Raw genomic sequence first — 16,426 nt, 5'->3', positions numbered from 1 at the left:
TTCACTTTCAATGATCACGATTTTTCTGGAATGACATACGGTGAATGTATCACATTTCTCGAACGGTTCATGCAAGAAAGTATAAAGAAGTTATACTATTGTGAACCAGGTAAGCCCTTAATATCTGGGATAATTGCTATCTTTAATGATGAAGACTATGGTGGTTTCATTTTTCATGCATATGGGACAGATGGTAAAATTTGTATGTATGTGGACCATGATGGTCAAGGAATAGAAGATTGGTTTGGTTCTGAAATATAAGAGGAGGATGGAGATGATTCTTGCATTGATGGTGGTGAGAATGAGGACGAAAATGATAGCCTAATAGATGTGGATGTGGACTTTAATGAGGACATAGTCATTATGAATAGGACAAAGGGTGATGAATTTCTAAATAGATTATGTGGCGAAGATGAAAAGGGAAATGATAACAACATAAATGATCATGATGGGCATGAAGAGGATGCCAATGTAACTCAACAACATTCCATTTTTAATGAGTTAGTTCCATGGAAAAAGCAGATCCCAATACTTGGTATGAGGTTCAAAGATCCATCTCAATTAAAATCGATGTTATGCAACTATGCTGTTGCGAATGGGTACCAACTTTGCTTTGAGAAAAATGATAGGAAAAGATTGTTGGTTAAGTGTTGCAAGGGTGAGTGCTCATTTAGGTTGTGGGCATCTTGGATGAGTGATGAAGCAAGCTTCCAAATTAAGTCTTTAAAGCCAGTCCACAAATGTGCAAGGAACTACAAGTTAGGGTCCATGGTCACTTATGCTTGGATAAGGAGTCATTATACAAGAGAGTTCTTACTTAGACAAAAGATGAGTGTTAGAAAGCTAAGAACAGCTGTGTCACAGAAGTTTGGCATTCATGTTAGTGTTGGTCAATGCAGGAGAGCTAAGAAATATGTACTCCAACTAATAGATGGCACCCTAGTTGAACATTATGCAAAGTTATGGTCATATGCAGAAGAGATTAGGAGATCAAATCCAGGTAGCACTGTGAAGCTTGATGTAAATCATATGCCAGATGGGAAGAACTACTTTAGTAAGTTCTATGTTTGCTTTGATGCATTGAAGAAGGGGTGGAAGGAGGGATGCAGGAAGATAATAGGTTTAGATGGTTGTTTCCTTAAAGGGAACTGTAAAGGGGAGTTATTATGTGCTGTTGGAAGGGATGCAAATAATGGGATTTATCCTATTGCATGGGCAGTAGTATATGTGGAGAATAAGGAAAATTGGAGGTGGTTTTTGGATTTACTCATTGATGACTTAGGACTTAATTTGGGCCATGGATACAGTGTAATATCTGATCAACACAAGGTAATTTAGTTGTTTGTAATTAATTTTTCTATCTATTTGCATCCTTATTCACTATATTTAGAATTTGTTAACAGGGTTTGATTGAGGCTGTGAAAGAACTCCTTCCTTATGTAGAGCATAGGCAGTGTGCCAAGCATATTAGCCAAAACCTTAGGAATATAGTGGTGCTCAATATGAAAGCATTTTCTGGAAGGCATGTAAAGCAACAACAGAGGTAGATTTTAAGATTGCCATGAAAGAGCTTGAAGTGCTAGACTCAAGTGCTCATCAGTATCTGATGGACAAAGACCCCAAAACATGGTCAAGGGCCTACTTCCAACCAGGAAGATGTTGTGATGTTGTGGAGAATGGAATGTCAGAAAGTTTTAATGTTGTGATTGTTGATGCTAGGAAGAAACCAATTATCACCATGCTAGAGGAGTTGAGGATGTATATGATGGAGAGGGTGTTCAAGAAGAAATGCAAGGGTCTAGGATGGGGCAACCAAATATGTCCAACAATTAGAGAAATAGTGAATGACATTAAGAAGGGTCTAAGACATTACCAAGTCTTACCTAGTGGACTAAATCAGTTTGAAGTAAGAGGAACTACAGATGCTTATGAAGTGGATCTTGAAGAAAGAACTTGCTCATGCAGGCTATGGCAGCTTAATGGAATTGGTTGTGTCCATTCTATTGCAGCTATTAGTTTTATGAATAGGGATGTAGATTCATATGTGGACAAAATGTTTAGTAGCATCACTTATATGAAGGCTTACAAGTTTAGGTTAGCACCTATGAATGGAAGTAATTTGTGGCCTGCAACTGATTATACCCCACCTTTACCTCCTGTTCGTAGAGCTATGCCTGGGAGACCTGCAACTAAAAGGAAAAAGGATGCAACAGAAACCCCAAACCAGTCAAGTAAAAAATCAAAGACAACTACCCAAACACAAAACAAAGGTAAGGAGCAGGTGAAGGTATCCAAGGCTGGTAAAAAACAAAAATGTAGTCTTTGTAAGATTGAAGGACACAACAAAAGAGCTTGTACTTTAACAAGGCCTCCTAAAACCAAAGTTAAAAGAAAAACAAAACAGGTACATAAGTATTTAAATGGTTAATCTTTACAATTTCTTTTTAAATTTCTAATAATGTTTCATATTGGTCAATCAGGGTGTAGCTGAAGCTCTCAATGAGGATGAAAGTAATCAATCTAATGCAGTCAACGATGGAGGAGCAGTAAATGATGGTGGAGAAGCAGTCAATGATGGAGGAGCAGTAACTCATGGTGGAGAAGCAGTCAATGAGGTGCATGTGCAACAAGACTATGATGAGGTGGAACTCACTCCTTTGGAGTTTGATGCATTAGCTAATGGAGAACCTAGTCAGGTTCATGTGCAAGAACAGGAGGCTAGAGAAACACCACTTGCAACCCTGTTGAAGAAAATCAGGAGGAAGAAATTTGAAAGGATTATCAAGTTGAAACTGGGCAAGAAAGTTGGTGGAAATGATGCACCTGGGAATTCAGAAGCTCAACCTGTTACTCTAGAATAACCTTAAGTGTTGGTTTATGTGATATGAACATGGTATGTAGTGTTAAATGATGTGTTTTGGTGTATTGTTGTTTTTATGAAACTGCTATTAACTATGCTAATTTGTATGAAACTATGTTGGTTTATGTGATGTGCATTTTGTGTTCTTAAGTTGATTGTTATTTTGATCTTTTTGTTGTGTTAATTTGAAGTTGCATGCATGGCAAGGACTTGTCTGGTTAAACTGCATGGGAAGGGAATATATTTGCATATATAGATAATTTAAAATTATGATTGATTATGTCCTTATATACCACGTGTGGTCAGTGGTCCATTTAGCCTTACTTTTCCATATATACCCCTGCACAGAACTCTAAAGACAATCCACTTTTAAATGGACAAAGTGAGTTCCTTATGGCCGACAATGTGGTACCCACACTTTAATTTATAAAAGGAGCACATGCATATTATAAAATTCAACAAGGTATATCTTAACTAGGATATTCCATATCATTCATTGAATCAACACAAAGTCATTACAACTGTTCCCATGTACTGCCATCCCATTACATCTACATTCCATTACATCTACATCCCATTACATCTAACATCCCATACACACACACTGATCAAACAAACATTCAACCAAAAACCTGACTATACATTACAACTAGGATCTAACCTTGACCATGTACCCATACACCCATACCCTTCCCAAAAAAGCTAATAACTTTTTAACATCCACCCATACACTTTCCAAAAAACTGGTTGGAATTATATACCATCAACCATAAACACCTATTTGATCACAATTCAAGTCCATTTCAACCACATGGCAATGACTACAATTACCATAACAAAGATCCCACACTTCAACATTCTGTTTTGCTTTGTCAACTCCATCAACTGTGTCTCAAACACTTGCTTATCTGCTTCCATAGCTTGCTGCAGCTTAACCAACTTCTTTTGAACCTTTGAAACTTCACTAAACTCTTATTTCCTTTTCAGCTCAAACCTCATCTTGCGAAGCTATTCTTTGTAGTAACCCTCCTCCATTTCTTTGTCTTTCCACATAAAGAACTTGCATTTCGGACCTTCAGCTGCCTGATTACAAGGGAAAACCAGAGTTAGGGTTAGGGTTGCAATTAATGAGAATGTGTACATCTCCAGCTCAAAATAACAAATACGGTGTTAGTAAACAAAATGAATACTCACCAAAGAGTTTTTGCAGTTCCAAAACATGTGAGCTACATTATCGTCGGTCCAGGCAGTCCTTTCCACGCTTATTGCGTCTTGACAATCGCAAGGTGGACAGGGATCATCATCACGAACGTTTCCGACATGCAGGAGCTTGATTGATCGACTGGAAGAGGCAGACATTGTTCTGGTTATATCGATTGAGTGTAGAGTATCGGAAGGGAGGCACTGACCTAATTTGGGGTAACAATGTATCCTCGATGGTTCAATATAAGGTTCAATTAAGGAAGGTTTACACGTTACAGATGACATGGTCAAATGCTTGTCCACATAAGCGAATCCACGTCAGCGATGACCCTTAAACCGGTAGTATTTACTCACATTCCTTTAATTAGCCGGTAGTTACTAACATTAAGGATCAATTGAGCACAAAAAAAACTTAAGTGACTAAATGTGCAAATTGACCAAATATTGATGTGCTACAGTGTCAAAAACCCAAAAAAGATTTGGATTCATTAGTCAAAAGTTTGATTTTGTTGGCCTTTGATTAAAAATATTCAAAAAATTTTATAAAAACATATTTGTCTTTGGTATTTTTTTTTCTTTTATAAAATTTTCAAAACTTTTTTATAAAGACATATTTGTCTTTGGTATTTTTTTTTCTTTTTCAATTTTTTTTATTATAGGAATAAAAAAAAGGGAAATACTCTTTCTCTCTCCCTCTCTGTGTTTGATAAACACCCAAGAACATATTCGTAGATTTAAGAATACTCAAGAACATCTTCCGCTGCCACCACCATTCAACCACCGTCTGTCACCACAACCATCGTCTGTTACCTCCATCTCCACCTAAACTTTTTCTATCACTTCATATCTGCCAAAAAAAGCATCCAAAAAACAAAAACCATACACAAAATTTGGGTTTGTTCTTGAGTTCACTCCTATTTGATAAATACACACATAAAATCAGATTGGATGAACACACACACACAATCAGATCAGATGAACACACGCATACACATACAAAATTATATCAGATGAACAAAAACATACACACACGAAATCAGTTGAACATACATGCGAAATCTGATGAGCACACACATGAAATCAGATGAACACCCAAACACACATGAAATCTGATGACCACACACTTTCATCTTTCTAACCTAAAATTCATCAAGAAATCAGATTCATCATAGGGTACACTTTAATCACCGGTTAATGGCTACTTAGAGGTCAGAAACGGCCTCCACTTTCATCAAGGTCAACCCAACAACCGAAAGACTTGAAAGTATCCAAAATCGTAAGGGGCTTAAGCAAAGTGAAGAACAGGTTGCAGATCTATAAAGACGAGGCTCCAGTTTGCAGAGATTCAACATCGTATTTGTCGAGTTGCAAATTGGAGAGGCTGTAGTTTCCAGTTTCTAGGGTTTGCAACGAGGGATCGAAGTCGGTGTGTAGGTAAGTGAAAATGGGGCGGAGTCATCCTTCTTGTTTGAGCTTGCAAATCCTCGTTTCATAGCTGGAACAACAACATCGTCCGAGAAGTAGAGATACGGGAGGGCTGAAACCCTAAATGGCGACGGTTCTAAAAAACCATTTGAGCTACCATACGATGATTGTCTATCTCCCCTCTCTATCAGAAGGTTGTTTGGTGACCTCATAGGATCTTGGTTTGATCTCGTCTCCTCCGACTCTAATGAATGCTTGTAACACCCAAAGTTTTGAAGGCCAAGAAAGGAAAGAAAACCCTAAATTGAAGGGGGGACTCGGCGAGTCCAAGGAGGAACTCAGCGAGTCCAAGCGGGATCCGGGTCGAGGAGTAAGTGACCGACTCGGCGAGTCGGCCAAGGAGACTCGGCGAGTCAGGTCTGTTTGAGGAAAACCCTAAATTTTTCTATTTCATGGATGGACTACAGGAGAAGGACAAACTTTTCTATTTCATGGATGGACTACAATCTTGGGCCTACAACGAGCTCAAGAGGAGAAATGTCAAAGACATTGATGAAGCTATTGCCGTGGCAGAAGATCTAATGGAATTTCGAAAAGAAAGCACAGTTAAGAAGAATAGTGGGGGAGAACAAACTATGACGGAACCGGAACCAAAACAAAGCACACCCCACCCTTTAAATACGAAAGGAAAGGAAATCGAAGGAAGAAACCGAAGAGAAGAGCGAAAGGAGATCAAGTGCTACTTGTGTGATGGTCCTCACTTGATCCGAGACTGTCCGAAGAAAAAGATTTTCTATGCGATGGTTTTGCAAGAAGAAGAAGACGAAGCACAAATAAGCTCAATGCATTTTCTGAACTCAATATCGAAAGATGAGATAAAATCTTCTAAGAAGGAAGAAAATAAAGGAGGGAGTCTCATGTTCGTCGAAGTTAAAGTGAATGCAAGGAACACTAAGGCACTAGTAGATTCTGGAGCAACACATAGTTTCATCGCAGAGGAAGAAGCAAGGAAGTTGGGTATTCATTATACAAAGGAGTTAGATCAATTGAAGGTTGTCAACTCTCCATCTAACCCGATCCTCGGAGTTTCTCGTGGAATACCCATGAAGATTGCAGAATGGGAAGGGACGATCGACTTTATAGTGGTTCCGATGGACGACTATCGCATGGTACTAGGGATGGATTTCCTGGATATGGTATGTCCTTGGTCGTTCGAAAGAGACAATACCCTGCGTATAACCAAGGGATCAACTATCCATATAATTCCCTTGGAAAGAAGAAAGACAAAAGCTTGATCCCTTTCAACTATGAAGTTTCAAAAAGGCCTCGAGAGAAAAGGAAGTATGCACATGTGTTATTGCCAGAGTAATATGATTAAGAAGAATATGAAGCCAAAAAGGGAAATTCAAGTAAACAAGGCATACATGAAGGAACAGGGATCCATATCCCCCTTGAAGATTTACTCAAGAAGTTATGAGGCTGAGAGAAGAAGTAGGATTCAAGGTACCTTGAGAAATAAAAGCACACCTTACTCGAAGAAATACTTTGAAGAAGAAGAAAAGACACGAAGTAGCCCCGTGAAAAGACCAAGACATATGTATAGAAGACTTGACAAGGACGTCAAGGGTTTAAGTGGGGGAGGGTGTCACGGACCAAGTTTCTGGAAAATTATACAATCGTCTAGAGAAATCCGGAACGATCAAGTATACTCGAGAAGTCTCCGAAAAGATCAGGAATGCTCTACGTGACGCTGGAAGATGCTAGAATATTATAGATGTCCGTGGAACAAAGGAGAACGATCTGGAATAATCAAGAGGAAGCTAGAAGAAGCTAGAATGACCCGGAAGACTTTGGAAGGATCTAGAACACGCTAGATCATACAAGAACGATTTGGACAATGTCAGGACGACTTAGAGATTTCTAGAGCATCGTATACAAATCTATCATATTCTAGAGTCTTGTAAAATCCATGTATATAATAGAAAGAGTCTAGATTAGTCATGAATGATCGGGACCTAGAAACTTCCATTTGAGGAGGTGTAAGGTTCCTATAAATAGGGGGATGACTCATTTGTCCAAACCATCAAGAAGTTGCCTTGTAAAGAAGTTGAGTTATATAATAGAAGCTTTCTTGAAGTGTCCCTTGTCGTAACTCTTGCTTCCTAAGTTCGTTAGTACATCTAGATCATCGAAGTTAGCCTGACTTAGTCGGAGAAGCACTAAGTGGCACACGGTATTGACTAGTCTAAAAGAGTCATCCTGTGACAGGCCGCTCCAGGATATAGTTGGGTGAGACCCGTGGGTGAGGCCCATATGAGATTAGCAGTGTAGATGAGACCTGAGAGCAGGGTTGCTCAGTAGTATGGTTGGGTGAGACCTGTGGGCGAGGCCCATGCGAGAGTGATTAGACTAGTGGGACTAGAAGGATAGAGGCTAGTGGGACCCGTGGGAGAGGCCCGTGAGTTTTAGCAGCGCAGGTGGGACTTGGTAGGGACCTTAGTGTCAAGCTAGGGGATCAGGGATCCCAGGCTTGTAGTGCCTGAATGGAAGAATAGATTGAGCAGTTATAGGTGGTCGAAGATTCTTCGGAAGTCGTTGGGAGCGAATAGTGGTGGTGTTGGGACTAGCTACCGGTGGGAGCCGGTAATCCAGACATTGATAGGTTGGTAGGGACCACGGTGGTCTCAGTTCATCCAGAAGACAGTCAAGGAATAGCAGAATTTTCAGTCAGTAGTACTGCGGGTAAGCAGTGTATGGTGGAATTCAGTTAGTTGAACCGAGGGGTGCTCGACACCAAGTTTTGACAGAGAAGAGTGTCAGTGGTTACTGGCGGTGATGACCCGTACTGGATGTAGCAGGAATGATGGATTGGTGAAGATAGGATCTTCACAGTGACAGAGGAAATAGTTGGTTATGGAGCATCGCCTTAGGAAGGCAAGGGAATCGCGTAAGGAAATAAGGGGTCAGCCCCTACGAGTTCAAGTGTAGTACTCAGAGAGTACCAGAAGGATTGTCGGTTGAGTAAGTTGTGTTTCTAAATTGTTCAGGGTCAGGTTTGACCCGAGGTTTTATCCGCGAGGATAATGTTAGTCAGAATGACCGGGTGGAAGACCAGCGAAGGTAGGCAGCTGGTGTTGGGATAATTGGTGGGTTTTGAAAGCAGATCGCAGGCGGTGGGCCATAGCAAACTTCGAGGACGAAGTTTAGTTTAAGTGGGGGAGAGTTGTAACACCCAAAGTTTTGAAGGCTAAGAAAGGAAAGAAAACCCTAAATTTAAGGGGGGACTCGGCGAGTCCAAGCGGGATCCGGGTTGAGGAGTAAGTGACCGACTCGGCGAGTCGGCCAAGGAGACTCGGCGAGTCAGGTCTGTTCGAGGAAAACCCTAAATTCGGGACTTGGGGCCTATTTAAGCGCCTCATTCTCTTCCCTAGGGTTCCTTTACTGCCTCTTTAACCCAGAATGCCAAACCCTAGCCGCCATATCCATTGATTGAGCCAATTGTTGTCTTGAGGAGTGCATTAAGGCTTGGAGAAGGAAGAAGGATCTTGAAGGTGCAAGGAGGGGGCTATAGATCTGAGATTGGGAAGATATTTCTGAACATCTGAAGCTCGGGAAGCGAGTGGAGCAGGAGTTCAGAGAGTTGCCGGGCAGCAGCTAGTGGGTTCATCAGCCAGTTCAGCCAGTGCAGGTGAGTTTCCCTTTGTATGAATGGGTCTACGGCCACAATGCCGACCCATGTAGTTATGAGTAGAAGAACAGGGGATTAGCCCTAGGCACAATATGCTAGTATGATATTCGGGACGAGGTCCAATGATAGAGGGCAGGTGCCCAAGGAATGGTTTATGTGATAGTTTATACTTGTTGTCTGTGTGATATTTGTATGTGCCTGGTAGGGAGGTGAGTGTGGGCGAGGTACCGTATCTCACCAATAGCAGAGTGTGGATGGTGTTCCACATCCTAGTAGCAGCAGATCAGGGGCGAGGCCTAAGTTAGGGAATGAGTGAGGGTGGGCTGGGCCCGTACCTCACTATCAACAGGAGTATGGACGGGGTTCCATGACTCATCAGTAGCAGGACAAGGGCAGGGCCCAGAGATAGGCGATGTCTTAGGACAAGATCTGTTAGTATGTGTTTAGCTCATGTGATGTGATGTGATATGTTTATGTGCTATTATATGTTAGTGTGCGAGGCCCTGTGACAGGCGAGGCCTAAGTGAAACAAATATGTATCCAAGCGGGGCTCGAAGCCAGACGGGGCCTGGAGCGGCGGGGCCGTTGTAACGGGCAAGGCCCGAGGTAGGGGGCGAGGCCTAGGATAGCGGGCGTGGCCCAGTATGTGCAGTATGTGGTTATGCATGGTATGTGGTAGGGTGGGGAACTCACTAAGCTTCGTGCTTATGGTTTTCAGTTTTGGTTTCAGGTACTTCCGGTAGCGGAGGGAAGAGCTCGGGGTGATTGCATGGCACACACCATAGATTAGACAGCCTGGGAATGTTTACTCTAATAACGAACATGTATTTTGGAAACTAATACTCTGCTTATGTTTTGAAATGATGAGTTTGCTTAAAGTAATGTTTATTTAAAAGAAATTTTTAGTCTTAAATTTTGGGACGTTACAAGTTGGTATCAGAGCCTTGGTTTGAGGGATTCGGACATGCTCTCGGGTGTGTCTGAACTCAAACTGAAGAATTGGTATAGAAGTTTTCAAAATGAAAAGACAGTTTTGTAAAAAAAGAGTTTTGGGAAAGAAAACAATTTTAGAAAAGCAAAAATAATTCAGAAAGAAAAGAACTTTGAAAAGAGAAAAAGGGTGTGGTGCATGCAATCAACCGAGCTCAAGTAAGTACCCCAAAATACCCATACAAGTTTATGATTTGATTATCAGTTAGTAGAACAGCATGCTAGAATAGGGCTAAGGATCTAGGGATGATGCCTTATGTGCCTGTTATATGTGCTTTCGAGTTGCATGATAGTGCTGATTAGACAATAATAGGATAGTCTGTCTAGGTTATGCCCGAGTCTATGAGTTATGTGAGTCTATGAGTTGTGTTGCATGCTAGTTCAGATTCTTGTTGCGTGGATATGATTGCTTGAGTATGTTGTGGTTAGATTTTCCCTTGTCTGAATGCTGCTTGCTTTGTGCATTGTGGGATACTGAGTGATGGGAGTTAGCCATTAGGTGGATACGACACGTCACATGTGATCAGGGTTGAATAATCTCAGAGTGTTGGATTTGGTCCTATTGCGCAGCTCTTGTTTGAGTCCAACCGTTGTAGGGACGAGTCTTTTACTTGAAGGATTATCTGAGCCTCTTCACATGTGATGGTATCCAGGTGATGGCTAATTGACATCATAAGGAGACCTTCAGCAGCTGAGGACTGGTTTGAGTTGAGTCAGAGGTTTTCCTAGGGTAAGCCTAGGATAAGGGACCTGGTGGAGTCGAAGCAATTCCTAAGGAAAGTATGGATAGATGTGGAAGGTAGTATGGGCCCGTACTACTGAAAGCAGAGGATCCTTACTCGATTCGGGAAAGGTCGAGACAAGACCAGGAACCTGGTAGGGTGTGTTTGGTCTCGCATCAGTGATGAGTATTCTGATAGTGGTTGTGGTATATTTTCAGCATGGTGACATTGCGAAAGAGACCAGCGGGCGGATCAGGCACTGGAGAGGGATCAGGCTCGGGTTCAGGGGTCGAGCAGCTCGACGAGCGAATGAGGGAGTTGATATCCGCCGAGGTTACGCGCAGTATTCTAGATCAGACTCCTGTGATCTTTGGCACGGTCAAGGAGGGTATATTGGAGATTTTAGATGAAAGGCTGGGAGCCTTATGTACTGAGATGATGGCATTGATGGGAGCGCGTACCTTGACATTTTAGGAGTTCAGGGCTTGCGGGGCACCAGATTATCATGGGGCTAGGGACCCCATCGCTAGCAGCAGATGGTTGGCTGATGTTGCCAACGCATTCCGTACAAGCCGGTGTCCTGAGGGGGACAAGGTCAGACTCGCTTCTTGTCTTCTGAAGGACAGAGCGAGGGATTGGTGGGAGGAGATTGGTCATGCTTTGGGGGATGATGCCACGTTGGACGCGATGACTTGGAGCGATTTCTCAGCTAGGTTCAAGGCGGAGTTTTCGCCGATTATTGAGGTGCAACAGTTGGCGCTGGAGTTTCAGGATTTGACGCAGACCACTGAGACTGTGGTGGAGATCACCACCAAGTTCAGGGAGAGGGCTCTTCTTGTACCGTAGTATGTCGCAGATGAGGAGATGAAGAGGGCCCGATACCATGAGATGTTGAGGGATGACATCAGGGAGTTCGTGAGCAGATCCAGCTGTAAGACGCTGGAAGATATGATTTCTCGGGCCAGAGAGAGGGAAATTGATTTGGAGCAAATCCGGAAGAGGAAGCCGGATGAGGTTCAGGTAGCCGCAGGTTCGGGCAAAAGGCCCAAGGGATCGGATTCGAGATCGAGGGATTATCAGGACCGCAATCGGTGCGGGAAGTGTGGCAGGGCGCACGGGGGCGCATGCAGGAGGGGAGCGGTGGTGAGTCTGGCTGTTTCAACTGCGGTCGGACTGGTCATTTCAGCAGGGATTGTACTGTTACCACCGCGCAGGGATCAGACTTGTTATGTTTTCACTGCAATCAACGGGGCCACAAGAAGGCCCAGTGCCCCAGTTTGTTTTCAGCAGGACAGGTGATGGAACCTGCCCCTGCAACTTTGAGGATCACAGACGGCCGTCAGGGCCGTGCAGAGGCGCCTGCGGTAGGAGGCAGAGCTCTTTAGATGACTACCTTGGAGGCGCGATCAGCACCGGATGTTGCAGGTATGCGATTTCCGTTTTCAGTTCTTTTATTTGTGCATGATTATATTGTTATGGTTCTGCATCATTATCGGTATGAGTATTTTATTTTCGAGCGGTTGATTGTGATCGAGTTATATGCCATCTGCATACCTTGGATATTCGAATGGTAGTGAGGGGATGTGCCCTATTGGGGAAGATTACATAGGATGCAGTAACTGTAGCATGCTTGGGAGGGACTTGGTATGTCTTGCTAGATCGGAGTTGTATAGTGTTAGAAATGGACTGGTTAGATCCCTAGCTATGGTAAGCTTGGGTTCCTCAGCAGATTGATTATGGAATGGTAGCAAGGATTTCTTTGGAGTATTGAGCAACAAGGGGTAAATAGGATTGAAGTGGGGGAGAATCCCCCGAGTGTGCAAAGGTAGGAGCACGCAGATCCAGAATGAGTGTTCGACCTCCGAGAAGGAGAAGAAGTAGTTCAACATTTGATGGATTGAGGATTACAGGGTTGGGAGTTTGAGAAACTCCCCATCAGCTAGTGCGTGTGATGGTAATGGTTAGTACGTGGTTGGGAATTCAGGTTGTGGATCGCCCTTAAGACTCGAGGGAGTCGGAATGAGGATCTTGAGAGCTAATGGCACATGGGTGCCATCGTTCTAGCAGTCAGTGGTGGAAGTGATGTAAGATTAGGGGGCAGCCGTAGCATTCACTAGCAGTCAGTAGTGGAAGTGTTGTAAGACTACGGGGCAGCCGTAGCATTCACTAGCAGTCAACAATGGATGGTGATGTAAGACTACGGGTAATGAACATGTATTTTGGAAACTAATACTCTGCTTATGTTTTGAAATGATGAATTTGCTTAAAGTAATGTTTATTTAAAAGAAATTTTTAGTCTTAAATTTTGGGACGTTACAATGCTCCAATGGGTGAGAGAGATTGAAGGTAGGTTTCAAGTTCAAGACATATGGTGGATTTGGGGCGGGAGGATTTTCATGGATTTGTGTTCATACAGTAAACACACGCTCAAATATGGGAGAGAGAGAGAGAGAGAGAGAGGTATTTTATTTCCGCTTTAATTTTAATTGTTTTTTAATTATTGTAATAAAAGAAATTTGGAAAATAAAATAACAAAGGGCAAATTTGTCATTATAAAAAGGGTTAAAAACTTTTTGTAACGTCTCATCTTCACATTCAAAATTTTCATTTCTAATCAAGGTAAAACTTCTCATATTCATAATCCAAGTTAAGAAAACCATTTGTTGCAAAGTACATCGTTTAAAAATCAGAGTAATATAGTAAACACAAAATCTTTATTGCTGCTGATGAATGTGTACAATCATGCCTTCGCCTTCCCACGAAAACCAATGATACCTGAAAAATAACATAAATAGTTGGGTAAGCATGAAGCTTAGTGAGCTTCCCCAAATTACCCCACACAGCAAAACACACAAGCATGCATATTGGGTCCACAGTCATCAGACTGGATTACCCCGGGTATGTTGGCATGTTGTCTCAACCTAACCACTCCTCCCGAGCCTCTTGTGCCTACAGATTACATCGGGAAATTCTCTAATTTCTTGTAGGTTGTGGATTTGGTTGGGTAACCGTTTCGATATTTGAGACGTTGTTCTTCGTCATTCGATAATTCGTTGAGGGATTATGGTGGATTAAGTGAAAAGTGCATAAGGATCTTGAGATTCGTTGAGGTATTGGGAATAATCACTGGTCTTGGAATGTATAAGCGTCGGGCTTGGCTAGTCAAGGAAAGCTAGCCATTATAAAGCTCAAGTTGTCGACTACTGCTATCAGTAAGGGATGAGCAGTGGTAACGTATTACTCATAAGTAATGGAGAGGTGTTGTTCACATCCTTCAGGAAGTGTACCTATGGTTTGGGATGTGTGTGTGCTCGCTAAGATTGGTCAGTAATGGAATGTTTGTTCCGGTGAGCTCAGGTTGTTGACAGTTTGAATTGTAAGGTTGTGAAATAGATTGGGATTCCATAAGTTGTTGTGGTTTGGGATAGCGCAGTTGAATCCTAATGGGGGAGGATCTTTTGGTCTAAGGGTTGTATAAGAATGGATATTCATGCTTCATTGAACATCAATAATGACGCATGGTGTGTATATAGAAAGGAACATGTTAAGGGTCGTGTTAGGGCCTCTCTGTCTGTTCTTGTCTGATTAAGGCTTTGGGGTTTGAAGCATAACCCAAACACCTGATTAGGGCATAGTAAAGTGCGGGTTCAGATCATGATGATTATGGTTGGTCGGGTCCGATTAATGTACCGGGCACGGTCCAATGCCAAACGGGGTCTGATAGATGTACCAGGCAGGGCCCGATGTATGTATGTATGTATGTATGTATGTATGAATGTATGTATGTATGTATGTATGTATGTGTGTATGTATGTGTGTATGTGTGTGTGTATTTATGTATGTGTGTATGTATGTATGTATGTATATGTATGTATGTATGTATGTATGTATGTATGTATGTATGTATGTATGTGTATGTATGTATGTATGTATGTATGTATGTATGTATGCATGATGTGTATGGTATGAGGATCGTTGGATCCGAAGAGAGTTTAGGCTTGTATAGCACTCGACTAGGTGAGACCCGTGGGCAAGGCCTGCATGGTTATGATAATGTGGGTGGGACTTGGAGGAGATCGGTTGGATCAAGGTATCTGGCTATGTTTTGAGTGGGACGACTCTGTGGTCAGTGATTGGTACCTGTGTAATGTACAAGCTAGGGTAGCCTTTACTAGTAGACTCTTAGTAAGGGCCTGATAGTTAGACCGGGTGTGAGGCTGTCAGTCTCAGTGGTGGATTGGGGATTTTTATCCCAGTTCAGTGGAAGCTCACCATGGATGCAGGAGATCTTGGACATATCGAAAATGCGAATTTTTAGTTATCAGGATGTGAGTTTTTTTTATTGCTCTGGTACTTAGGGTGAGACTTGCATTGGGAGTCACGCTTGATCTCAATTGAAGGATTCAATTATGATTAATGGTTGGTTAGGTCATCCTTGGTTGGATCTGGAGGGTTGTTGGAGCCATTATGGCAAGCTAGCTAGGGCAACTATTGTCAATTAGACCCTTGTTCAGGAATCACATGGTGCAATTGTGTGAGGCTATCAGCCTCAGCAACTAGTTAGAAACCCACTATATCGGTAAGTTGGTGGGTGAGTATGAGACCCGGGAGGTCTCATCTGCATCAGGAATGTAAGTATGGGGCAACAAGATGAACCCGAGGTGGTACCAGTGATTGGGATTTGTGTTAAGAGTCGCCTTGTTAGTAAGTGAACATGTTAAGCCACATGCTGCATAGGTTAAATAATCTCAGAGTAATTGATTCGACTCTACTACGCAACTCTCGTCTGAGTCTAACCGTTGTAGGGATAAGTATTTTACTCGAAGGATTATCTAATCCCTTTTATCAAGTGAAAAGTTTCCGGCAACAATAAATGGACGAAGATTATGTTTTCCAGTGGAAACAACTGATGGGTTTTAGCCATAAGAACTTTCCTATGTGCGCATGCAAAACCCTAATGCTTGGATCTAGGCTTTCTAATAAACATGCATTGAATCCAAGTCTTCTAATGTCTAATTAGGTTAAATAACAACATTGAAACAGATCTAGAATCATACCTTTGAGTTCCTAGTTGATCTTGAGGTCTTGGAGCTTCTAGAGTCACAAGTGTCACTCCTCTAATGGCTTACAAACACCAATAGCAATAAGAATGATTTAGGAGAGAGGAGAGGGGAGGAATTCGACCAGAGTTCTCTTTCTTTTTCAGAAGTGTCGAATTCCTTATGCCATGGGGTCTATTTATACTTGTAGATTCCTTAAGGATTACAGATAAGTCCCTATCAGATAATCTTCTCTTAAGGCTATCCAAATCCATTCCTAGATGACTCTAATGGACGATTTTAGCTATACTAATCCTCTTAGAATTCGTCCATAGTATATCCAAATGGATTTACAGTTTAAAGCTTAACTATCAAACAATTGACAGTTTATACCCCTTTATTTAATTAATCTCTTTAAGTCACCAAATTAATTCTAATTAATTCTATGACTTATATTAATCAAATAACAATATATTATTCATTATATTATTCCCATAAT

At 42.0% G+C, this 16,426-nt stretch overlaps 1 protein-coding gene across 1 annotated transcript; it reads left to right on the top strand.

The window, feature by feature from the left end:
- The first annotated feature begins 5,940 nt into the window (after window positions 1–5,940).
- Window positions 5,941–6,783, top strand: LOC111903408 (uncharacterized). The gene has a single exon (XM_023899185.2). The coding sequence runs from the start codon at window positions 5,941–5,943 to the stop codon at window positions 6,781–6,783; it is 843 nt and encodes a 280-aa protein (XP_023754953.1).
- Window positions 6,784–16,426: the final 9,643 nt, after the last annotated feature.

This window comes from Lactuca sativa, chromosome 8 (genome assembly GCF_002870075.4).
Source record: "Lactuca sativa cultivar Salinas chromosome 8, Lsat_Salinas_v11, whole genome shotgun sequence".
Taxonomy (NCBI): Eukaryota; Viridiplantae; Streptophyta; class Magnoliopsida; order Asterales; family Asteraceae; genus Lactuca; species Lactuca sativa.
The sequence above is the reverse complement of the archived record's forward strand: the minus strand, read 5'-3'. Positions and strand labels throughout refer to the sequence as shown.